We start from the raw sequence: 26,149 nt of genomic DNA, 5'->3' as shown, positions 1-26,149 counted from the left end.
TTCAATTACATGTAAAATAATTTTTAACATTTGTTTTTTATAATTTTTGCGTTTCACATTCCTTCCCTCCTCCTCTCCTTTCCTCCTTTCCTTGAGAAGGCAAGGATTTTGATGCAGATTATACATATGCAGTTACTTAATCATTTTTTTTTTAATTTTGCATTCCAAATTCTCTCTTACTTTCTTTTCCCTATCCCTCCAGGAAAATTCTGGCAGGTAATTTGATATAGATTATACATATTCAGTCATACAAAACATATTTCCATATTATCAGCACCTGATTTTAGCTTCTTTGATTATATAAGCACAAATCTCCAAGGAGGAAGGAATTTTACATGTCTTCTTTTCCCTCTATCAGCTATTTGTTGCTCCTAGGATCCTATTTTAGGCTAGGGAGAGAGAGAGTCTTAGTTCAATTCTCTCCTCACCCCTACACAGACTGATGGTTGGCATGGGCAAGTCTAGATTTGGGGGCTCAGTCTTCATCCTCGCTAGCATACATTCTGGCCTCCCAGCGAGTAGCCATGGCATTCTTATGTCGAGTCACTCTTGTGGATTCCACAATCTGCAAGAGAGGAGAAAGGAGAAGAGAGCAGAGTCGTAAGGTAAGGTTAGCATCTAGGGTAAGGGAGGGAGGTAGAAGGAAATGCTCCACCTAAGGGGCAGATGAATGGCACAGTGGACAGAGTACCAGACCTGGAGTCAGGTGGATCTGAGTTCAAATCAGACCTCAGACACTTAACATTTACTTAGCTATGTGACCTTGGAAAGTCACTTAACCCCATTGCCTTGCAAAAATTTAAAAAAAAAGAAAAAGGAAATAGTAGGCACTTAAATGCTTATTGGAGAAATGATGGCCTAGATTCCCATTTCAGTGCCAGTATAACACATTAGAAAGAGAATATTGGATTTCAAGTCAGAAGACTTGTATTCAAATCTTGGATCACCACTAAATTCTTTGTTCTAAACCTCAGATAACATATATAAAAATAAGATGGTTCTGGATGAACTCATCAGATCATAGGTTTAGAGTTGAATGAGACCTTCAGAGCAAATCAAATCAAACCCCTTAGCTATAAGAAAAGTGAGGGACATAGAGATATTTTATCTTGTTCCCTCAGAGACTTTGAACTTAGACTAAGAGGAATAGGGGTAAAAACATAAACTTCTCCACAAATCAGGGAAGGGAAGGGGCTGCTTCAAGAGACTGGACAGAAGGAGCCAAGATTTCTGAGTCGGGGTCCTCTGTATATATCTGCAAATCTGATTTGATTCTTAAACTGTTGTATACAAAGGGTCCTTAATGACCTCATCTAAGTTCTACATATTAAAGAGAAGCAGAAATTTGCTGATTTTTGTGCAGTGAATTAGGAACTATGAGAGGAGCTGGCATTTAAAAGACAGTGTCCTGGTTCCCAGCTCAGAGCTCCTTCCACTCCTTCCAGGAACACAGACCTCTTACTGCCTTCTATAATTTTAATGTAGTGGGGAAAGTATTACATCTGGAATTGAGATCTGAGTTGGTTCCATCTTGGTTCCAATACTTGCTAGCTCAGCTACTCCATGGATCTCCCTCTTTTTTGTAAAATGTTTTTAATAATTTTTAATCCCTTCTAGTCCTAAATCCTCTGATTCTTCTGTGAAGGAGGCCTTGATGGCTGAAAAGATTGATTAGAGGAATGAAAGGAGGCAAAGGGCCATCACTGTAGAAACTGTCCTTAAAGTCAAAGGAAAGCTGGCAGCTGAATCTCGGTACTCCATCCCAAAGCAGCACCCTGGTCTCTAATCCCTTCTCCCATAGCTTAGGTACTGCAATGGAGGAGAGTGAGACTTACCTCTGTGTTGATGGTGTCAGATGTGTCAATGCCTGCATACTGTAGGGGAGACAAACAGAGACGTCAGGCCCAAGGAGATGTCTCTCACCTGCCAGGGGTCCTTGGTTTCCCCAGACTCTCCTCTCCCTAGAGCCATCCTCATGGCATGGACAGGTAGATGGCCAGGTAGCAGATCAGTCAGAATGACATCTCTGAGTCCCTCCCAATTCCTTTCTAAACAAACACTGACAATTTAAGAAGGAAGCCTTGGGGTCAAGGCCTGGTGGTAATTTTCAGGTCAGAGAGGTAAAGTAGGGAAAAGCCTCTCCTTGCTTACAACTTACCCCTATGTCCCTCTTTGTCTTCCAGGATACACCTTCTTGTCTGGGGGGGGTCTGATCTACCACCTTCCACGTCAAGCCTGAGTGGAAATGGACTGGGGAGAAGGTGGGCATTTCAGACACAGAATAGCTGCCCGTGATACCTGCAGCAGACACACAAGAGGAACTGGCATTAGCAAGATTTCAAAGTACTCTGGAGGTAGATTTCTCCCTTTTACCCTATACCTCTCTTGAGTTGATCCCGGGGCTAAAATAATAACATTAGTTCACCTTTCTGTAGTATTTAGAAAGTATCTCTTTTCTAACAACCCAGTGGACAAGCATTAGCACCATTTGACAGATGAGGAGACTGAGTCTAGGAAAAGGGAAGTGGTTTGCTTAGGTTTGCATATTTAGCAAGTAGAACTTGAAAGGCAAGGGCAACTTCCTGCTTTCATATGTACTTGAAGGAAGGAAGGAAAGAAAGGAGAGGAGGAGGAGGGAGGGGAGGAAGGAAAGAAGAAGGAAAGAAGGGAATGAGAAGAGGAGGAAGGAAAGGAGAACGGGAGGAGAAAGGAAATGAAAGGAGGGGGAAGGAAGGGAGGAAACAAAGGAGGAAGGGAGGGAGGAAAAAAGGAAGAAGAAGGAAAGAAAGAAGGAAAGAAGGAAGGAAGGAGGAAGGAAAGGAGGGAAAAAGCAAAGAAATAAAGGAGGAAAGGAGGGAAAGAGGGAAGGAAGGGAGGGAGGAACACAGGTCTTCCTGACTTCAGAGCCAATGCTCTAACCACTGTGCCATCTAATTGCCTCCTTATCCACTTTGTTGTAGCTGTTGTTCAGCCATGTCTGACTCTTTGTGACTTCATTTGAGTTTTTCTTGGTAAAGATACTAGAGTGATTTGCCATTTCCTTCTCCAACTCATTTTACAGATGAGGAAATCAAGGCAAACAAGATCACATAGCTTACCCCAGGGACACACAATTAATATGTGTCTCAGGCTGGATTTGAACTCAGGAAGATGAGTCTTCCTGACTCCAGGTCTGGCACTCTATCCACTGTGCCACCTAGCCTTCCCAAAGGAAAAGTCAAAGCTGGTCTTACCCTGTTATTTTTTTATCCCCATTGAAGATTTTATTTATTTTGAGTTTTACAATTTTCCCCCCAATCTTGTTTCCCTCCCCCACTCCCCCCAGAAGGCAGTATGTCAGTCTTTACATTGTTTCCATGGTATGCATTGATACAAATTGAATGTGATGAGAGAGAAATCATATCCCTAAGGAAGAAACATAAAGTAAAAGAGATAAGATCAGACAATAAGATAGCAGTTTTTTTTCTAAATTAAAGGAAATAGTCCTTGGACTTTGTTCAAACTCCATGATTCTTTATCTGGATACAGATTTACCCTATTATTTTGGGTTTTTTTTTTTTGCAAGGCAAATGGGGTTAAGTGGCTTGCCCAAGGCCACACAGCTAGGTAATTATTAAGTGTCTGAGACCAGATTTGAACCCAGGTACTCCTGACTCCAAGGCTGGTGCTTTATCCACTACGCCACCTAGACGCCCTACCCTATTATTTTTATACAAACTGTCCTAACTAGTTCTCAGGAGAAATTAGTTTTAAAGAGGGGGGGGAACCAGTCACAGAGAGAAGCAGTTGTCTCCCTGGGCTCAGACGGGCTTTCCTAGCAAGGTCTTAAGAAAGGGTGATTTTTCTGAAGGGAAGGAGAGGAGCAGAGAGAAAGGCAGCATCTTCCCAGGGCTTGTATAGCTTATGCATGAGAAGACCCCCTAACAGATGCCAGGGATATTGCTCCTTCCACACATTTCTTTTTTTTTTTTAGGGTTTTTTTTTTTTGCAAGGCAAATGGGGTTAAGTGGCTCACCCAAAGCCACACAGCTAGGTAATTATTAAGTGTCTGAGACTGGATTTGAACCCAGGTACTCCTGACTCCAAGGCCGGTGCTTTATCCACTGTGCCACCTAGCCGCCCCCTTTCCACACATTTCTAATGGACATGTCCACATACACAAAGACACACCCATTCACACATACACAAATACACATACACACTAAGTTCATACATCTCCCTTTCCAAATATAAGAAGCAATATGTTATGACTAAAGCAACATGGTCCAGGGATGGACCTCTATGTGTTTGAAGTTGAAAGGAAACAATGAAAAGTGATCTGGGAACCCACAGAACACAGGAAAATAGAGGATGGAAATAGGAAACTGGGGCAAGCCTGAAGTGGAGAAGAAATCAGAGTAAAAAATTAGAGAAGGAGTTCCAGGTGGGAAGCAAGGTAGGAGGAAGGAAAGGTTCAGGCCTGAGCTGCTGCTCACCTGAAGCCACAGATGAGTGGCTGGAACCTGGACGATCCCAGTCAAATGACTGGTCCATCTCTAAAGAAGGGGAGAAAACTTCGGGGAACAAGGCATTCCTCCGCTCTTCTTCCAGTTCCCTCTCCCGTTGCAGGACACTCTGGATCTCCATCTCCAACAGGTTAGAGGACTGGGACCTTCCGGGCTTGGTGGGGGTGGCTGCCTCATCAACATAAGCCTTGGACTCCCAGACGTGATCCTGCAGAGGCCCACTTGCTTCCTCTGACCCAGGGGAGGTGAACTTGATCTTCATGGGTCGGAGTTGGAAGTAGTTCCGAGGCACCACATTCTGGCTAGCATCCCCAGCTACCAGCTCAGGAGTATCCCAGGCCTTTTGAGGGGACTCTTGGGGTTGCAACCTCCTTGGCTCCTGTCTTTGAATGGTGGAGGCTTGTGACTTCCAAGGCTGTTCTCTCATCTGCTCTCCAGCCCAGGATGACTTTGGCAAGGAGGGTGGAGGTGTGACCACCCTTTCCTCCCACCTGGAGCTCACGGTGTGGCATCCAGAACCTGGCAAGAAACTCGCTTTGTAGGATGAATAGGATGGGGATTTCTTGTTGGTCTGTGGGGTCAAGTAAGGCTGGTAGGCATCCAAGGGAATGCGACTTATCTTCCTTCCTTCCAGGGTGGCCTCTACTGGATAGGTGTCAGAAGTAAAATTCAGAATGGAATCAGAGCTCTGTGCTCGCCTTATCTTGGGGGCTTCTTTGGGGAGCTTTGAGTCTTTGGTCAGTTGGCTTGGTGTGGAGGCTCTACTGGCATCATTGGTAAGCTCAGAATACGCGGTTTGCCGGCGATGGTCTTCCTCTCGCTTCGTGTCCAGGGCTATCTCTCTCTGAATGTATAAGGATGAAGGCCGCCCCTTATCTTTCCCTTTCTTGGGGGTGGGAGTAGAAATCAGATTTATCTTGGACAACATTGGTCTGGCTGTGATCTCTACTAGCTCATCCCCGCTTCCTGATCGCTGAAGCCCCCGCTGCTGCCGAAGATCAGCCTCCCGCTCCTGATTCAGTCGGATCTCTCTCTCAATGGGGGTCTCCTTTGCTTCCTCATCAGGGAGAACCAATTCCGATGATACCCCCTCAGACTCCAGGGTTGGAGCATCATTAACAGTTGGCAAGGATAACTGGCCTATAGAAATGCTCTGGGAGGTTGTCAAAGCACCTAGACCAGGCCTAGCACCCTTAGTATCATCCTTCCCCGGGGCCTTGAAGGAGACAGTAAAACCATTGTTTGGGCCAACCCCACTGTAACCATAGGATCTAGTGCTTTGGCCAACATTAGCCCGGACTACATCAGGTGATGCCCTTGTGGTTTGTATAGTTCTTCTTAAGGGCTTTTGAAGGGATTGGGAATTTGAGTTCAACTTCTCCAAATTCAAGAACTGCTGCCTGGCAGCCAGGAAGTTTATCTGGTCATTATCTATGACATTCTCGGAGTCAGATACTGAGGTGGAAGAAGGACCCTGACCAGAGTAAATCTTATCCAGTTCATCTTGGGAACTCCAGCGAGTGGCCACTGTGGTGCTCATCCTCACCACCTGGTCCTGGATGACTGCCTCTCGCTCCCGTTCTAAATCCTTCTTCCTCTTTGGAAAGACATTTTCACCAGGGTCCAGGCGGTACAGTTGCTGTTCCTCCTCTTCTTCACTTGAGTACAATTTCCCTGGGTGCTGCTCCTCTGGATAAGCTCGGAGGCTATAGATAGGTCCTGTCTTCACCACCTTTGACTGGGACTTATGCTCCCAGGAAGGGGTCCATTGGTTGGCTCTATAGTTTTCAGTCAGGACATGCTGTGTCTCTTTGACCAAGTAGGGTATGGGAACAGTTTCTTGAGTGATAGTTGTCGTCCTCAGGCCTGAGGTTTTCTCTGGGTTAAACCTGAAACTGTTTTCAGAATTCATTCCATCCATATCCTTGTCCCAGCTTGTGGACATCAACTCCACTTTAACATCAAAAGTATAGGGATTTTCCATGTCGGTTGGCAGGCCACTGACCCTGGAGGAGTGGGGAATGCTAAAGATAGGGTATCTAGTGACTCGGTCCATCTCTTTAGGAGTTTCTATGTCTACTGGCTCCTGCCAAGGCCCTGAACCCTTTTCAAGGCTGGTGTTTTCTCTGTTTTCTGGGGCAGTCCAGGAACTCTCTTCGTCTAGAAAGGATGGGCAGCTCTGAGCTCTCTGTGGGACCAAAGGAAGAGGAAATAATTGTAGGAACATAACATATGAAGTTCACTTGTGCTTTTTAAGACACCCACCCCTTTCAAAGAACTACAAAATGGCAGAGTTGCAAGGACCTTGAGAATATTGATGAATTTTTAAACTAGATCTAGAAAATATCTTAGAACCTAGAATGTCAGAGCTGGGAAGGAATTTAGAGTGGAAAAAGTCAAAGCTAAAAGAGTCTTTAGAACACAAATGTGAGGGTTGAGAGGGCCTTCAGAACACAAATTGTCAGAGCTGGGAGGGCCTTCTGAATCTAAGAGTATAGAGTTGGGAGGGACCTTAGAACACAGGATGTCAGAGTTTTAGACCCTTAGCACCTAATCCAATTATCTAATTTCAGTGCCAAAGTGTGAAGATCATATCCTTATTACCATAGCTTGATTTCTCACCCTTTTTTGAATGAGTCCTTCATCTCCCCAGTCTGATTCTATAAGCTAGTTCACTCATTATCTCGACCATTTTAATATGTTCTTTGAAATCTCTGCTCAATTCCTCATAAACACCTCTCCATTCTCATACTTTTCAACCTCCATTCTTACTCTCCCCTTGCTTTTCACTGACTTTTCCTGGTTCCTCTAGGACAATCCACTTCATTGATGTGGCAGCTATTCCCAATGGTGGCCTTGCCTGTGGCTGACTTAGAGCATCAGAAGGATGGACAGACTCACCATTCCTTTGGATCATCTCTCTACCATCATTCTTTAGTCACCATCCTACTTTTTAGGTCCATTTAATCCATCTTTATCAAACCTCATTCACTTTCATTGCCCTCCAGAACTTCTAATGGTTCCCCTTTTTTCTGAGTGGTCAGCTAACAAACACCTGTCTCTGTACGATTTTGAAAGCCCTTTCACAATCTGGTCATGGTCCACCTTTCTAGGGTTATTAGTCATATGATCTCCTCTGACTAGGGAGATGTCAGTCAAGTCAAATGACATCAACAAGTATTTATTAAGCTATTACTGTGTTCTAAGTCCCCTGATAAATGATGGGGATACTAAAAAAAAGGGGGGGGAAGACAGTTCCTGTCCTCAAGTTTGCCATGCTTCACTTGACTCCCTGGCCATCTTCCCATCTTTCTGCCACCAGTCTTTTTAGTTCTGAAGTCTTTTTTAGCCTTTAGTCTTGCCATTGCTTTTGAGAAGAGTGTACTAAGGTGCTCTTCCTATGATTCCAGTTGTCCTGATCCATATCTGACCACTAGATTCAGATGGTTCTGAAGGACAACCCATGGCCAATCTCCCTAGTTGATACAGTGGGTAGAGAGCACTCTCAAGTAAAGAGGAACTGAGTTCAAACCAGAACCTCAAGCGCTTAACCCTGACTGCCTCTTACTCAGGGCCATCTCCAGTCTGATTCAAATCTGACCTCTGACCAGATGATTCCAGAGGAGAAAGTGGGGCTGATGATTTAGCACAGCATTCCCTCACTCAAATTCAATTTGTGTGCTTGTCATGGCATCACCTGATATCATGGTGGTCTTCAAGAATGAAGGACAATGGGTGGCTAGGTGGCGCAGTGAATAGAGCACTGGCCTTGGAGTCAGGAGTACCTGGGTTCAAATCCGATGGACCTCAGACACTTCATAATTACCTAGCTGTGTGGCCTTGGGCAAGCCACTTAGCCCCATTGCCTTGAAAAATCTAAAAAAAAAAATGAAGGATAAGCATCTTGGGGGGGGGTCAAGTGTAAAAACCACTAGAAAGAGCCAAAGGAGACTGATTATGCTGAGTATGGTGATCTTCAAGAAGGAAGGACAAGGGGCGGCTAGGTGGAGCAGGGGCAGCTAGGTGGCGCAGTGAATAGAGCACAGCCCTGGGGTCAGGAGTACCTGAGTTCAAATCCGACTTCAGATACTTAATAATTACCTAGCTGTCTGACCTTGGGCAAGCCACTTAACCCTACACTGCCTTGCAAAAAAAAAAAAAAGAAGGAAAAACACAACAATGGTTCTACTACATCCCAATAACTTTCCAAAACGAAAAGCTTCTCCCTGGCCCACAATGTGTGATTTCTCCCCCTATCAGAATGTAAGTTCCCTGAGGACAAGGACTGTCATCTTTTTTGGTACTTGCATCACCAGTATCTAGCATAATGTTCTTTCTTTCATTTATTTAGACTCTTTTTCAGTAGCTCTAAGGTTCATCCAACTGTTGTTCATCAAATGTTATGTTCCCTCTCCCATCTTCCATCTCTATGCGTTTTTCCCCCCAGGTGTCCCCTATGCCTGGAATGCTTTCCCTCCTCACTTCCATCTCGTGGAATCCCTCACTCCCTTCAAGATATAGCTTGTGACCTTTTCTAGCTGGATCCCTCCATGGCTTAGTGTCCTTGGTCTCTGGCTCAGATACTACTTTGCATAAATTTTGCTTATATGTATCTGGGTTCATCTTGTTTCCTGACAATAGAACTAAAGGGCAAAGGTGGTTTTGGTTTTGCATTTGTGACAAGTCAGTGTCAGGTACATGCTAATGAATGATTGTTAAATAAAGGAATGAAGCTTTGTAGCTATGGTAGAAGGACTTTTCTAGTTCATTCTCTCAACATTTTCAATGTGTCCAACATTTTAGCTCATGCATCCCAAGACTCCTCTCCCCAGGGATTTCAATTGTCATATTGTTGACCCCTCTGATCTCTTCACCTCTCAATTACTCAACCAGTGACTTCCTTTCCTACCCACCCCCACTTTCTATCATCACCAACCTGTGACTCCATATACCTCAGTAACCCACAATCCAGTTTCTCTACTCCTAGTTCAAAGCCATTGGAGAAAACACAAAATCACATTGATCTTACCCTACTTCATATTCATAATTGGCCTCTTTTACTTCTCAATCACTCTATTCTATATTTATTGCCTCCTTATCTCAAAGGTAACAATAATAATAATAATAGCCAATATTTCTGTAGTGCTTGAAGGTTTGCAAGCATTTTATGAATATTATCTCATTTAATATTCATAACATGCTTGAGATGTAGCCTGGTATTATTAGCCCCATTTTATACATGAGGAAACTGAGGCTGAGAGGTTAATTGGCTTACTCAGGCTCACACAGCTAGTAAATGTCTGAGGTAGGATTTGAATTCATGTCTTACTAAGTCCAAGTCCAATGTTCTAACCACTATGATACCCCACTGTCCCAACAAGCATTTATTAATTAATTTGAGAGAAATGATTGCTTCTCTCATATTAATAATCAATTATTGAGATTAAGATTTTCCTTTTCTATTTCCTCATTCAAAAAACAACCTTTGTAGTTTATTCAGATAGTATCTGAATGGCATCTGATCAGATAGCATCTGAAGGACAGAGCTGATGAGGATATTGGACTACTCTATCTTGCTTGAGACCCCATGCAGATGAGGAAGCTTAGTAAAAAAAAAAAAATTAAAAGAATTTAATCTAAATAAATTCTGGTCCATTGTGCTCTATTTAGAAAAGCCTGGATGAGAGTGGGAGAAGGGAGTGAGATTCCTTTGTCTAGCTTGTTATGGTCTGGGAGTAAGAATGATATAATCAAAGTCAGATCTCCCAGCCCCTCATTAAAATAGGTCCAGCTCTTATAATATTTATTCTTTCATCAATTGTTAACCAATCAAATTTGATTGTTTCCCAAGGGCATATAGGTACAGAGAAGCCTCCATGACCAAGTGGCCATCCTTTTATTAATTATTTGCTAGCCATAATTAATAAAATGATTGTCCAGAAATTATGCCTCTCAAACTTTTTATATACCTCAAATTAATCAACAAATAAATATAAAGCACTTATTATGTGTTGGTCATTGTGCTAAGTGCTAAAGAAACAAAAAGAAGCCAAAAAAGAGTCCCTGCCTTCAAGAAACTTACTATCTAATGGGAATAAAACATGTAAACAAAGTCTATATTCAGGATAAATAGAAAATAATTAACACAGGAAAATTGAATTTTGGTTGGGACTTAAAAGCCAGGAAGATCAGGAGTCAGAGTGAAGGAGGGAGAGTGAAGGGGGAGCGGCCAGAATGTCCAAAGCTAAGAGATGGATGGACAATTGGGGAGACCAATGTCACTGAATTTAAGAGAATGTATTAGGGAGTAAGGTGGAAGAAGATTGTAAAGGTAGGATGGAACTGAAGGAATGTCAAACACAGCATTCTGTATTTGTTTCTGGAGATAATAGGGAGTCACTGGGGTTTGCTGAGTAGGATGGTGATATGATCAAACCTGTGTGCTTTAGAAAAAAATTACTTTAGTGACTGAATGGATGATGGATTGTAGTGGGGAGAGACAAGAGGCAAGAAGGACACTCCCAGCTCATCCCCAGAGGCTTTTCCAAGAGTGAAGTAATGAGGGTCTATACTAGAGGGGTAGCTGTGTCAGAGGAGAGAAGGGGGCATATTCAAGGGATGTTGCAAAGGTCTAATTAACAAGTCCTGTTGAATATGGACGAGTGAGAGGTGGTGAGGAGTCCAGGATGATTCATACATTGTGAATCTGAGGGACTAGGAAGATGGCCTTACCCTCTACAATAATATAGAAGATGGTGGGGATTGACGAGGATTTGAAAAGATGATGAGTTCAGTTTGGGATCTGTTGAGCATGAAATGTCTGCTGGACATCCAGTTTCAGATGTCTGAAAGGCAGTTGTGGATTTGAGACTGGAGATCGACAGGGATTAGGAGAGGACAGGTAGATATGAGAATCACCAGCACAGAGATGATAATTAAACCCATGGGAGCTGATGAGTCCAAGTGAAACAGTATAGAGGAAGGAAGGAAAGGAGAGTCTAGGACAAGGGGCGCTAGGTGGTGTAGTGGATAAAGCACCGGCCTTGGAGTCAGGAGAGATTTGACAACTAAGAGATCATTACTAATGTTGGAAAGAGCAGTTTCAGTGATGATGAGATCAGAAATCAGATTATAAGCAGTTAAGAGTGTGATAGGAAAGTGGAGACTCCTTTTCCAGCCTTTTTCAGAAATTAGATGCAAAGGGCAAAAGATATATAGGTATGTATATGATGAGAGTAGAAGGGTTGAAAGGATCAAGTGAAGGTAGATTTGTTTTTGCTGTTTTCTATTTATTTCAATTTGTCAGACAGTTGGGAATTTTCATGGCAAAGAAACTGGAATGCTTTGCTATTTCCTTCTCCAATTTAATTTACAGATGAGGAAACTGAGGCAAACAGGATTAAGTGACTTACCCAGGGTCATAAAACTAGAAATTCTCTGAGTCAAACACCACTGAAAAAGGCTAAATAACACCAATGTGCCATATACTATGCTAAATGCTTCACAAATATTACTTTGTATTTGATTCTCAAAACAACTTTTGAATTAGGTTCTATTATTATCTTCATTTTATAGTTAAGGAACATGAGGCAGAAAAAAAGATTAAGTGACTTGCCAAATATCATACAGCTATTAAATATTTGAGGCAGAATTTGAACTCAGTTCAATCCTGACTGCAGGCCCAGCACTCTAACCACTGCATCAGATCAGAAAAGGGAGGCATATCCCAGAGATGTTGAGAATGTAAAATTGATAGGACTTAGCAAGAGATTGGACATGAAGAGTAAGAGAAAGTGAGAAGCTTATGAGCTTAGGTGCCTGGCAGATTGGTGGTGCTCTAAACAATAATATGGAAGTTAAGGAGGAAGATTTTGAGGGAAAGAAAATGAATTCTGTTTTGATATGTTGGATTTAAATTGTCTATAGTATATCTAGATCAAGATGCACAATGGATATTGGCGATATTAAGATGTGGGGTCAGAAGAGAAGTTGTCATTGTTCTGTTTTTAGTTATAGACAATTCTCTGTAACCCTATTAACTCTATTTGGAATTTTCTTGGCAAAGATACTGGAGTGGTTTACCATTTCTTTTTCAAACTCATTTTATTAAAGATGAAGAAAGTGAGGCAAACAGGGTTAAATGACTTGCCCAGGGTCTCACAGTATGTGTGAGGTTGGATTTGAATGCAGGTCTTCCTTACTTCGCTGAGCCACCAAGCCTCCCTAAAGAGTGGTTAGAATTGGTTAAATAGGTCTGAGAATCATCCACATAGATATGATAATTGAATCAATGGGAACTGATAAGACTATCAAGCAAAAATAATAAGGGGCATCAAAGGGGACCCAAAGGCAGCATCAAAGAGGACCCAAAACAGAGCTTTGGGATGTAGCCACAATTAGTGGGCATGACCTGGATGAAGATCCAGCAAAGAGGAGCAGGCAGACAGATAGGAAGAGATCAGGAAAGAGCAGGGCTATGAAAATCTAAAATGAAGAGATTATTAAGCAGAAGAGGATGACCAACTGTATCTAAGACTGCAGAGAGGTCAAGAAGGGTGAGGCCTGAAGAAAGACTATTGGATTTGGCCATTAGAGATTATTAATAATCTTAGAGAGATTAGTTAGAGTTTGACAAATAGTGAGTTCAGAAGCCAGGCTGTACTAAAAATGAAAGAGGAGCTCGTATAGAACAGCCTTTTCAAGGAATTTAAACATTGCAAACAGCTACCAAGGATACCTGGAACAAGTAATGGATTTTTGTGGACTGCAGAGATGTGGGGAGGGCGAAAGGAATAAACATTTATATAACAGTCATTATTTCACTGTTATCTCATTTGATTCTCATAAAACCCTAACAGATAGGTGCTATTATTAGACCTATTTACAGAGAAGAGAATTGAAGTAGACAGAGTTAAGTGATTTGCCTATAGTCACACAACCACTGTCTGAAGCCAGATTTGAACTCAGGTCTTCCTGAATCCAGGCTTCAGACTACTTTAAGCCTTCAAGTTTAAGGGGGTGATCTACTGAAGAAGATGGGATGGAATTTAAGGCGTTTGCTTTGACCTATTTTCCAGAAGGTTTTTCATTTTTTTAACAGTTCTGAATTTTTTATTAATAAAAAAATCAAGACAAAATATTAATATATTTTGGATATAAGGGATAAAAAGATCTGGGAAAAAATTCTCTGTGTGGTGAGATAGTGAATCCATTAGAGAGTTGTAAAAAGATTTGCTTGTTGTAGTTGGGGCCCCATTAAGAGAGAAACTGAAGATGAATGAGAGTCTGAATGATAGAAGGGGCAATCTGCTGGAGAAGACAGAATGGAGGGGTCTGTTCAAGTCTTCGTTCTATGACTCTCAATAAAGGTCTCTAATCCTAACCTCATTTTTGAGCTCAAGGCCCACTGTTCCAAATCCTTGAGAGTCACTTCCACTTGGATATACTGTAGGTACCTCTAAGTCAATAGACCAAGAGCTGAACTCATTATCTCTTCCCCGAAACCCACTCCTCCTAAATTTACTCTTTCTAACTGTGGTATTTATTCATTCAGCCTCTCCTATTGATAACCTTTGAGTTTTTCTATCTCTCCCATCCTCATCTAACCACCTCAGATTTGAGCTTCCCAGGGATGGGGGCTCTCGTGTGTGTGTGTGTGTGTGTGTGTGTGTGTGTGTGTGTGTGTGTGTTCTATGTATCTCCAGGGTTTACCAAAGAGACTAGAATATTGTAGATAATTATTAAATATTTATCAATTGGCTGACTGACAGTGACCAGGTTTTATTGATGCCATATCCATGCTATTTCTCACATCTGTCCTCTATTGACACCATAAGCAATCTTCTCCTAACTGATGAGTCCCTTATTCCAATTCCCCCCTTTATGTTTGCCCCTATTTTTCTTATGTCTATATCTAGTTCTCTTCTTCAAGGTCACTCTTCTACCCAGAAGTCTATAGCCTCCTGGTTACAATATGAGGAGGAGGAGTGGTATCTCTCAGAGCCATAAGGCTCTCTAGTAGTTAGCTGCCACTACCTCTACCTCTGCCCCTAGACCCATCAGGGGATGATGGCCCTGCCCCATCATGTTACCATTGGAGATCCATATCCCTTGTTTAACCAGGGAACCACTGGATACTCCCTAGGGACTTCAAAGATGGATAACAGGATCATGGAACCTCAAGGACCTTGGATGAATTTGCCTTTTTCATTTTTTTAACAGTTCTGAATTTTTTATTAATGTAAAAAATCAAAACAAAATATTAATATATTTGGGGCATAAACTCAGAAACAACAGCACACTTTTCTACCAAACTAGAAAAGATCACTCGGGGAAGCTAGGTGGCGCAGGGGCCCTGGAGTCAGGACTACCTGGGTTCAAATCAGACCTCAGACACTTATTAATTACCTAGAGCTATGTGGCCTTGGGCAAGCCACTTAACTCCATTGCCTTACAAAAAAAACCTAAAAAAAAAAGATCACTCATATTTGGTAATATTCAAAAACATGGAAGCATCTTTTTTCCCCTTAGACCAATATGAACTATTTTGACCATTATTGAGTTTCAGTTTTAGATCCCTGTTTTTTTTTATCCATATATACCTTAAAAATTCACATAGAGGTTATAATTTGAAGTCGAACTCTATTGTCTACTATAATTGGAGGAAATGAGAAGATTTTTTGAAGTCACAGAATTTTTACTTTAACACGAATCCAAATGTGGAAGTTTGATTGAATTGAATTAACCTTCCTCAGAAGTTAAATGGCTTACTTAAAGTCAGAAAGACAGTAAAAAGCAGCAATGAGATTTGAAATCAGGTCCTCTGAATTACAAGACAGGCCCATGTCTCCCCATTAGGCAGGGGCAATCAGACAACTGCCCAGGTAAGGAAATGACTAAGGATGCAGACAATTCTTCACATCAAAAAGGAGCTATGGGGCAGCTAGGTGGTGCAGTGGATAGAGCACCTGGCCTGGAATCAGGAGGACCTGAGTTCAAATCTGCCCTCAGACATTTAATAATTACCTAGCTGTGTGGCCTTGGGCAAGCCACTTAACCCCATTGCCTTGCAAAAAAAACCTAAAAAAAAAAGGGAGCTGTGATAAGATTATAATACATTTGCATAGCTGCAAAATGCTTAAAATATATTATCACTTTTAGAAGATAACCAAATCCAAGGTCTGTTTCTTGGATGGTCATCAATTCCAGTAATCACCCAGGTTGCTTCCTTGGTTGGATCCTTCATTGCCCCTACTCCCAACCCTGGGTTGATCTTAAGTGTTGCCTAGCCAGAGGTAGATAAACCATTTCTAAGCACTGGTTTGTCTGAAACTTAAAACAACAAATAAAAACTCCTTAAATTCCCAAACTATAAAAGCAAATTGAGACAGGTCTAGAGAAGAGAAGTCATTTGCCTAAGAGCATATGGAGAATTTGTGAGAGAGCCAGGACTAGAATCCAGGTCTCTTGATTTCCATTTCTGGAAATCAAGCACCATAAAATGACAGAATATAGCTCATATGCACATGTGAACCTTATCTCACCTTGACCCTTTCCCAGATTCTCTGAGGGATATTATCCTGTTTGAGACAGGGAGTGGGGATGATGCTAAAGTCCTGCTTTATTTACAGTGCCCCCACCCCACCACACCTTATCTCTAGATTTGTCCAGAACTTGATCATGACTCTCCAGTTATTCTTCCTTCTCCTAGGTCTTTCGACTGCTCTCTAACCTACCAAGGGTGAAAATGTGCCAATAGAATGGAAATCTGAACAGGAAAGCAGAGATAAAAATCCTTACCATTCAAATCTGTACCAGCTGATGGAGTTTTATTATCCTCTCAGTTCTCCCCTCCCTCCTTGTATCCATCTATCTATCTGTCTTTTTCATATTATCCTCACCATATTCTTGGGAGAGAGGGAAGAGAGCATAAGAATTGAAGTGGTAGAATTGGGAAGAGAAACCCTTCTCTTAGTCTCAGTTTACCTCCAAAAATGAAGGACTATAATGCCCCCTCCTAACTCTCCTGGCTCTCCTTTGTTCCTCCTACTAGGCAAGATCCTAAGAGACAGCAGGAACCAACTTTTCACCATGTGACCTTAGACAAGTCGGGTCCCCAATGTGAGTCTCAGTTTCTGCATCTGTTAAATGGAGCCAGGGTTAGAAATCTGCCTCTTTCCTATCCAGCTTATCCAACGCCACAGTTGATTTTTTTTTCAAATCTAAGATAATTCTTAATAATTTTTCCTATTCAGGTCCATTATACTAGTTTTGGCCAGTCATCCTAAACTGCTGAGACTTTTGTGGATTCTAAATGAATCTTTCAGTTGTATTAGCTATCCCTTTGATCTTTGCACATTTGATAAGAATACTATCTACACTTCGGTACAATTAATTGACAAAAATGTGGACTAGCACATGGCGACTAGAACTATAATCTTGGGGCATTCCACTAGAGACATGCCACAAGATTGATGCTGGTCCATTAATTAATAATTTGCACCTAACCAATTCCATAGTTTTGTAACCACTAATTTCGAGGACACATCTCTCCACTTCTGCTTCAAGGTAATCATTAGGAGTTTGCCAAATGTCTCAGTTATATCTGGTGCACCTTCCATATTAGTAACCAGATTAGTGTTATTATCACCAAATGGGATAATTCCATGTTCATGGTATACAGCAAGCACTTAATAAATACTTGTGTCCTCCTTCAGAAAAACAAGGTTTGCCTACCATATTATTGTTCAGTCTTGCCCTACTCTTCATGACCCCATTTGGGTTTTTTTGGCAAAGATACTGGAGTGATTTCCCATTTTCTTTTCCAGCTCATTTTACAGATGAAGAAACTGAGATAAACAGAGTGAAGTAATTGATCCAGGGCCACTCAGTAAGAATTTGAAGTTGAATTTGAACTCAGGTCTTCATGAGTCTAGGTTCAGCATTTTGTGAATTATGGAACCTCCTAGCCATCTTTTGCTTACTATGACTTTTTTTTTTTTTTAGGTTTTTGCAAGGCAAATGGGGTTAAGTGGCTTGCCCAAGGCCACACAGCTAGGTAATTATTAAGTGTCTGAGACCAGATTTGAACCCAGGTACTCCTAACTCAAGGCTGGTGCTTTATCCACTACACCACCTAGCCTCCCTATGACTTGTTCTTAATGAACCTATTTAGGGTTCTGGTGACAGTCACTTCAAAAAGAAAATAAATACTTTTTTCAGTTCCCACTATGGGCTCTAGCTCTGAGTAAGTCTTCTCAAATCACACCCAACTTCCCAACATTGAGGGTTCAAGTTCAGGGTCAAAACACCTACAGAGACCAAGGAGGTCTGCAATGGAGCAGACAAGAGTCCAAGATATGATTAATAAGGGAAAAACTTCCTGGAGTAATCGCCATATGAGTCAGACTATGAAAAAGGAAGAATTTCCGAAACCGATAAAGAAATTGATAGTGGGGAAAGGCTGAATGAATAAACAAAACATTTGTATGGGCTGTCTCCAGTACTCTTCCTCCTCTCCTCTGTCTCTTGGCATCTCTAACTTACTTCAAGACTTGGCCCAAGTTCCTACCTTCACTGTGAAGCCTTTTCCTAGTCTAAAGAAAGGAAGCAAGGAAGGAAGGAAAGAAGGAAGGAAGGAAAGAAGCAAGGAAGGAAGGAGGGAGGGAGGGAGGGAAGGCAGAAAGGAAGGAAGAAGGAGAGGAAAGAAAGAAGGATGGAAGGAGGGAGGAAGAAACAAGTATTAATAAGTGCCTACTAGGTGCCAGACCCTGTGTTAAGCACTCTACAAATATGATTTTATTTGATCTTTACAAGAAGCCTGGAGGAAAGTGCTGTTATGATCTTCACTTTTCTATACTTGAGGAAACTGAGGAAAATAAGTTTAGGTGATTTGTCCATGGTCACCCAGCAAGTGTGACTAGGGCTGGATTTGAATTCAGATCTTCCTTATTCTAGGTCCAGCATGCCATCTTCCCACTTACCAAAATGCCATCCACCCTCTAAAAGTCTTTGTATTCATTTTATATAAATGTGTTTTATATATAGTACATGTTATACTATATATATTTTATATACTGTTGTATACATGTTATTTCCCTTCATTAGAATGTCAGCTACTTGAAGGCAGGGACTATTTCACGTTTGCCTTTATATTTCAAACTCTTTAGTTTTTTGGGGTTTTTTTTTTTTTTAGAGTTTTGCAAGGCCATGGGATTAAGTGACTTGCCCAAGACCACACAGCTAGGTAATTATTATTAAGTGTCTGAGGTCGAATTTGAACTCAGGTCCTCCTGACTCCAGGGCCAGTGCTTTATTCACTGCACCACCTAGCTGCCCTTATTTCAAGCCCTTTAGGACAATGAGGAACACTCAGCAGTCACTTAATAAATGCTTGATTGACTACTGCCCCCTCTGTACTTGGCCCCTGCCAGGACTAGGTCTAATGAACAGGAGACAGATGGAACTGACTTGGTCCTTGGTCTTAAGGTTCTAAGTGGAACACTGACTTTCCCAATGGGAAGGAATATTCAGCAAGTTCCAGAATCCCAGAATCTGAAAATAGAAAGGGTCGCTATCAGCCTTTTGTCCAATCCCCACTAGGTCAAACCCATCAAATGGTTTTGCAGCCTCTGTCTGAAGACCTTCTAATAGGTCAAACCTGGCTGCCCCAAGTCCTCTCTCATTGAAATTGGATCTCACAAGTATTTATGGCCTAAGGGCCATATTTTCAATTCCTTATCTCTCCCTTGAAATTGGTCACCATCCAGGAAGGGTCAAAGGTCTCTTGGGAAGCTAGATCAGGATGCCAACAAGTGCCAACACCCAGAGAAACTTCATATAGCCATGTCCTCTCCCCTTGCTCCTCAAGACAGAACGTTGGAACCAGGATACCAGAGATCCACCCAAAGGCTTGTTTTGGAAACTAGATGACCTTGGAACTCTGATTTGGTCCTTTGGAATTCATCCTCTAATGTCCTTCTGCTTGGAACTCCTCTCTTCCCAAAACCAGTTTAAGTTTCACTTCTTCCAAGGAGTTGGAAGGGAACTTAAAAAATAAAAAGCTTATCAAGGAAGAGAATGAGGCACAGAGAGGTGCCATTTACTTGTCCAAAATCACACAGCTGGTTAGTGACATAGCTGAAATTTCAAGCCTGATGATCTTGGCAAGGTAGCTAGGTGGGACAGTAGATACCACACCAGCTAGAGTCAGGAGGATCTGAGTTCAAGACCTCAGATGCTTAGTAGTTATGTCATCCTGGGCAAGTCACTTAACCCTGATTGCTTCCCATCCCAAAAAAACTGATGTCTTTTCTGAGTATTTTCCTCAATACACCAAGGATAGCAACTGACTTCTACTCAGGTATCTTTGAAAGAATAGCGAACAAGAAAATGTATGTCATTTGTTTGTTTTTAAAGAAGAATTAGAAGAACATTGTGGAGACAAAGGAGACAGAGAAGAGGAAAAAATGGATTTGAAGTCAGAGGACCTAGTTTGAATTCTGGCTTTAATTGTACTGTATGACTTTGGACAAGTTCCTAAATCTCAATATATCTGTTTTCTCCTCTTTAAAATGAGAGGACTGAGGACTGAGAGGTTTTTTTGGGAAACAATGATGGTTAAATGACTTGCCCAGGGTCACACAGTAGGAAGTGTCTGAAACTGGATTTAAACTGGGGTGTTTCTGATTCCAAGGCTGGTACTTTATCCCCTGTGCCACCTAGCTGCCTTTATGTCCACTATTTATAAATTTATTTTTTTTTATGAACAAACATTTTGTTTTTCTCCTCCCCCTTCCCCAAATAGAAAAAAAAAAAAAAACAGAGGAAAAACAAAACCTTGTACAAAGAAAATACTGTACCATCAAATCTGTATATTTTTCAACTCTTAAAAACTCAATCGACATTAACCCCTGACCTCAATTTCAACCATAGACCACAGCCCTTAGCCCTGACCTTAATTGCATCTTGACTCCAAGCCTATCAGAATCAATCAATCAATCTCTCTCTCTGTCTCTTTGCTACAAGATTTTGCTTGGCCATTACCCTTTGCTATAAAAACTACAACAAAGGGTGGTTAGGTGGCGAAATGGATAGAGCACCGACCCTGGAGTCAGGAGGACCTGAGTTCAAATCCAGCCTCAGACACTTACTAATTACCTAGCTGTGTGGCCTTGGGCAAGACACTTAACCTCATTTGCCTTGCAAAACAAACAAAATAAAACCAAACAAAACCTACAACAGATTGGTAACCCCAACCTGGTTTTTCAAGGACAAGGCCCTGCATTTAAGGAGACAGCCTTCCATCCTCCAGAGGCTGCTACTCAACCAGAGTGAGCACCATATCATACACTTGGCCAAAATTTCATGAATCATCTTGCCCTTGCCTCGTCTCCCCTCACCAAGTCCAAGGAGAGCTCCTACCTACAGGCCTATACATTTACTAGTGAAAGCTGAGGTCAGGAGAGGGACATGAGGGTATGCTGGGATTTAGAAGCAGCTGGACCATGCTGATAAGCTACTGCCCAGAAGATGGGAAGCAGTTCCAAGAATCCCTTGCCCCATCTGGCCCCCAATGAAAGGGAAGCCTCGGTTTCTTCATCTTTAAATGTGCAAATCCTACTGGATGACTACTAAGGTCTTTTTCAATTCTGACATTCTGTGTTCTGTGTTCTAAAGGTTTTGCAGTTCTAACATTCAACATTTTATACATATACATATATATATGTATGTATGTATGTATTTTAAAGCTTCAACATTCTGTGTTTTTCGTTTTAGGGTCCTTTCCAGCTTGATCAACATTTCTGGGTTGGGTTTTTTTTTCACATTCTGACATTCTGTGTTCTATGTCCTGAGAGAGCTTTCCAGCTCTTATATTCATATATATATATATATATATATATATGTATGTTTTAAGCTTCCTCCCAGCTCTGACATTCAGTGTTCTAAGGTCATACTCTCAAGCACTGATATTTTGTATTCTAAACCTCCCTTCCAGCAACAACTCTCATAGCAGTCTGGAGGGTCTTCTGAACCAACTTTTATATGAATGATGCAATCTACCCACTAGCCGGTCTTCCAGGGTCTGCTCGTTGGCCATTGATGAGGAAGATCCCATTTCTTTGAGTAGCCTGCCTCACTTTGAGATGTTTCTCCCTGTTGGGAAGTTTCTCCTCATGTAAAGTGGATAGGGAGTTTCTGGCCTCGGAGCTGAGACAACCCCCCAAAACCTAGGGCAGATTGACGAGGAAAGGGGCAGGGGAGTGGGGAGGGACATGTAAATCCTGTTCCAAACCAAAGAAACATTCAGAACATTGTGGCACAGTGGATAGAACCATGGATTTGGGATCAGATGATCTGTGTTCTAATCCCAAATCTGGAATCTCTGTGGATAAATCCCTGCCCCTTGCTGGGATTTAATTTCTTCTACAATAAAATGAAAGGGCTTGGACTAAACAATTCCTAATTTCCTTTCCAGTTTGAAATCTATGATCTTGAGTCATATAATCATTCCCACAATCCCATCCAACACTGCTATTTACACAGAGCACCTTCTACATCGCCCCATACAATCTCATCCTCAGATATATAGTCTCCAAACACACCCTCCCCCACACAAACTACCACATTTATATTCACAGTCAGAAACACCTGTTCAGACTTCAACATCAACATATGCACAGAACCGTACACAGAGTTCCGAAGTTTAGACCTGGAAAGGACATTTGATGCCAGTCCCTTTGGGTTCCCAGAGATGGACACATCCACACCCTCTCACAGAAACACACAAAGACAATTATCCTTGTACCCACACACAGACAATCCTACAATCTCACCCTCAGTCGCACACCCAGAAACAATCACGTAGACCTCACCCTACCCCCTCCATCTCTCTCCCTTAACCTCTCTATCCCAGGGGTCGCCTCCAGAAACTCACCTGCTGTTCCCGAGCTGGGTCCTTCTGCTCCCCAGACACTGCTGGCTCAAGCTCCCTGGCCAGAAATGACCAGATGACCCCTCCCAGCCTGGCCCAGCCCCAACCTCCCTTCCCCTGGGCCCCGCCTCAGCTGCTCAGGTTGCCAGGGAGGGGAGCAGGTGTGGCCTGGGAGCCTGGCTCCCCCGTTCCCCTGCCCCGCCTCCTCAGGGGCTCCTGAAACAAAGTCCAGGTCCCGTTGGGCAGGAGGGGCCAGAAAGATGATATCTCCCCCCCCTCCTTCAGGTGGGCAGAACTCAAGGGCTGGGGCGGGCACAATACCAAATGCCAAGGTTTCCCAGTGGCTGGGGCCCTGTGGGGTCAGCCCTTGGCCCCCCTAGGCCCCAGGTGATCTTATCCTTTCTCCTGCCTCCAGGCTTGAAGAACAGGGTTCATTCATAGCCTGTCACAAGTTGAATAGTACTTAGAAATTGCTGGATCATAGATTCTGAGCTGGGAGGCACCTCAGAAATCAGGTCCTGATTTTATAGATGAGGAAGTAGAGGGCCCAGAGAGAAGGGATTTACCCAAAGCACTCTGACCTGAAGGCTCTCAAAAATCCAGGCCCTTTTGAGTCCCAGGATCACAGATCCAGGAGGACCCCCCACGATGGAATCTAACCTATGCCCTGTGCCAGAATTGCCTTGCAACCTCTGCTTGAAGACCTCTAGAGAGGCAGCTAGGTGGCAGTGGATACAGCACCGGCCCTAGAGTCAGGAGGACCTGAGTTCAAATCCGACCTCAGACATTTAATAATTACCTAGCTGTGTGATCTAGCAAGGCATTGCCTTAAATAAATAAAATTTAAAAAGGAAAATGAAAAAACTCGGTTTGAGAAGCTTCTGAAACCCCACCCCCCCACACCAGCTCTGATATCCTGCTCATAACTCTAACATTCTATGTTTAGGATGACCAAAGGTGAATCTGCTAACCAGAAACAAAACAGACTCATTTCTTTGTCTAATTACTTCTACTTTCCATAGTTCTTTGACATCCAACTTAACTTTCACAGTCACCCTGCGCTGAAGGGTGGAGAGATTATAATTATTCTTGTTTCATAAAGGGGGACCAGTGAGAAGGGGCTATAGTCACTCAGCGAGGAGAAAGCATAGGCAGGCCTTCCCATTTCCAGAGCTGATTTTTGGGCATGGGGACCATAGGCCCAAGGAATCCAGGAAACAGTAGGGATAATGATTTTGTTGATGGTGGCGTGTGTGTGTGTGTGTGTGTGTGTGTGTAGGAGATGGGGGGTGGAGAACAATGCGACTCCTACCTGGATCTTGGTTGTGGTGCAGAGCACCTGCCATGGACGTGGGTAGCTCAACATTGAGGAGAAACAGCTTGGGCTGGGTCTAGTTCAGGTCAGGGCCAGTGGACAGCCAGGGCCCAGAGATCAGTCTGGAGGAAGGGTACAAAAAAGGAAACCAGGGTCTAATTTCCATACCATCCCTCATTGTCTTTTCATAATGTCTCCATGAGGGAAGGATGGAATGAGAAGTTCAAGGACAGTCCCCCTTTTGCATGCTCCATGACCAACCCTGTCCACTTCTTCCTCATTCTGGTTCTTATTTAAATGTTTCCATTGGTTCCTGGTTGGGGGGCAGGTACAGTTACCCTCATTTTGCAGAGAAGGGAAATGAAGGTGTTGAGAAGGGCCTTGGCCTGGGTCATTTTGCAAGTTGTACTAAAAATGTGATATAATAAAAGCCAACAAATTTATAGTACCTATCATATATAGCACTGTGCTAAGTATTTCACAATCATCCTATTTAATCAGGACACCTGACTCCCATGACTGAGGGCTCTTTCCTTCATCCAGTTTGATTGGCTCTTGTCCTTCATTACAGAAGATCAAAATGACAAAACTGTTTGAGAAATGTGTTACAGTGTGCCCAGTTGTGGCTGATTGAACCACAATATGAGCTCAGAATGCTCTACTACAGGTTGGGTGCAAATAGTCCATGTGGACACCTGGGATGGGTTCTCTAAGCTTAAGCATCTCACAGTTCCTTTTTACTGCTTCCATTCTGCCATGCTAATGGAGAACAGTATTCTCTCTGATGAGGGCACGCCATACTGCCAATATCCCTCATGCTGCACAATCAATTCCAAAGCTCTTAAGTGAGACTTTTGGAGAGTCCCAGTACCGCTTCTTCTCAGTCCCGTGAGTTCTCGACCTGTGTGGGTTCTACATAAAAATAGTCTTTCTGGCAAGTGTATGTTTGGCTTTCGAACATCCAGTATTACCGCCTCAAACATCTTCTCCATGCAGATCAAAGGATACTATTTTCACTTTTTTTTTATTTTTATCTTTTTTCACCTTTGTTGTTTCTTCTTTTACGTGACTAACATGAAATTTAACATAATTGTACATGTAAAATAATTTTTTTTAAATTTGAGAATTTTTAAAAACAAATTTTAAAAAAAGCACACCTTCTCCATCACCACCAATCATAGGATCCTTACCCCGTGCGTCTACTGATGATCCAGGATTGCAGGAATGGCCAATCTGGGGAGAGCCAGAATACTGGTTCCCAAAGGCATGTCTAGACTCCCAAAAAAGGAACCTCATGGTCTGATTTATCTAGTCATTCAGCAAACATCTACCTCACCACTCTGGGTCGGTTTCCTCATTTGGAAAACCTGGGGGCTTGAACTAGCTGACCTCCAAGGTACTGTCTAGCTCTAAAACTATGACCCTACAATCCCCTATACAATTCACTCTTTCCCCACTCAATATCCTTAGCTGTGCCCTAGCCCCCAGTTACACTAGATCAATCCTAATTAAGACCTCGCCCTTTAGTTCAGCTATCCTCTCTCTCATCAGGTCCAAATCACCTCTAAAACCCTATTTAGGGGAAACCTCAGAAATGTTTCCTTCCAGATCTTTACTAGCCTGGCCCTCGCCCATTTTCCTGCCTATATGATTCCACTGGTCCCTTTCTCTTTCAAAACAGGAACTAAGATATTCTTCTACCCACAGCAACTGGGGAGAGTATATCTTGGACAGGTACGCTACAAGGAAGGGGTTGGGGAAAAGAGATGAGGGCAGAATCCCCATCTGGAACCTGGATAGTACCGAAGAATGGGAGAGGGAGAACCTATCTCCCATCTGGAATCTCCAGGCAATGTGCATGACCAACTTGGGGTAAGTTATAGGAAAATCAGGGAAGACCCTATTCCTCTCCAGCCCCCTTATGCCTCCTCCCACCACACCACCCATCACCACCACCATCATTACCACCACACCATCCACTAAGTCTACCAGAACCCTCAAATCTTAACTTTGGGTCCTATTCTCAGTCCTCCTAAATAAAGGAGTTTTGAGCAGGACAGAAGTGGGGTTGGAATTCATGGCTCAGGTCTAGACTCACCTGTCTTGTAGTGGGAATCTTCCCAGTTTGGGCATAAACTGGAACTGTTGGAGGAATCCCACACCCAGCTCCCACTTGGAAAAGTGAGTCGCCAAAGTGACCGGAGGCTAGCCTCCCTTGGGGATCTGGGAGGACGATGGGAAGTGGTGCCTATAGGTCACATGGTTCTTGCATCAGCCACTTTTTTATGACTTAATCACCAGGGATGGTCACACCCACCCAGCAGGGATAGGGGGGTGCAGGCAACAGCTGTCTACCTAGGGTGCTCCTCCAGGAAGCTCTTCAGATTTTCACCCTCC

At 42.7% G+C, this 26,149-nt stretch overlaps 1 protein-coding gene across 3 annotated transcripts; it reads right to left on the bottom strand.

Moving 5' to 3' along the window:
- On the bottom strand, positions 1–26,017 carry MISP (mitotic spindle positioning). Of its 3 annotated transcripts, XM_074204952.1 has the most exons (6): positions 25,851–26,017; positions 23,750–23,874; positions 4,476–6,693; positions 2,159–2,298; positions 1,836–1,874; positions 1–565 (listed from the first exon to the last, which is right to left on the bottom strand). In XM_074204952.1, the coding sequence occupies exons 2-6, from the start codon at positions 23,801–23,803 to the stop codon at positions 476–478; spliced, it is 2,541 nt and encodes an 846-aa protein (XP_074061053.1). In that variant the 5' UTR covers positions 23,804–23,874; positions 25,851–26,017; the 3' UTR covers positions 1–475. The 3 variants fall into 3 exon arrangements, with proteins under 3 accessions (XP_074061053.1, XP_074061054.1, XP_074061055.1); XM_074204953.1 differs by lacking the exon at positions 25,851–26,017 and having other exon boundaries at positions 23,750–24,097; XM_074204954.1 differs by lacking the exons at positions 23,750–23,874; positions 25,851–26,017 and adding an exon at positions 22,441–22,505.
- Positions 26,018–26,149: the final 132 nt, after the last annotated feature.

The sequence above is a fragment of the Macrotis lagotis genome, chromosome X (genome assembly GCF_037893015.1).
Source record: "Macrotis lagotis isolate mMagLag1 chromosome X, bilby.v1.9.chrom.fasta, whole genome shotgun sequence".
NCBI lineage: Eukaryota > Metazoa > Chordata > Mammalia > Peramelemorphia > Peramelidae > Macrotis > Macrotis lagotis.
The sequence above is the reverse complement of the archived record's forward strand: the minus strand, read 5'-3'. Positions and strand labels throughout refer to the sequence as shown.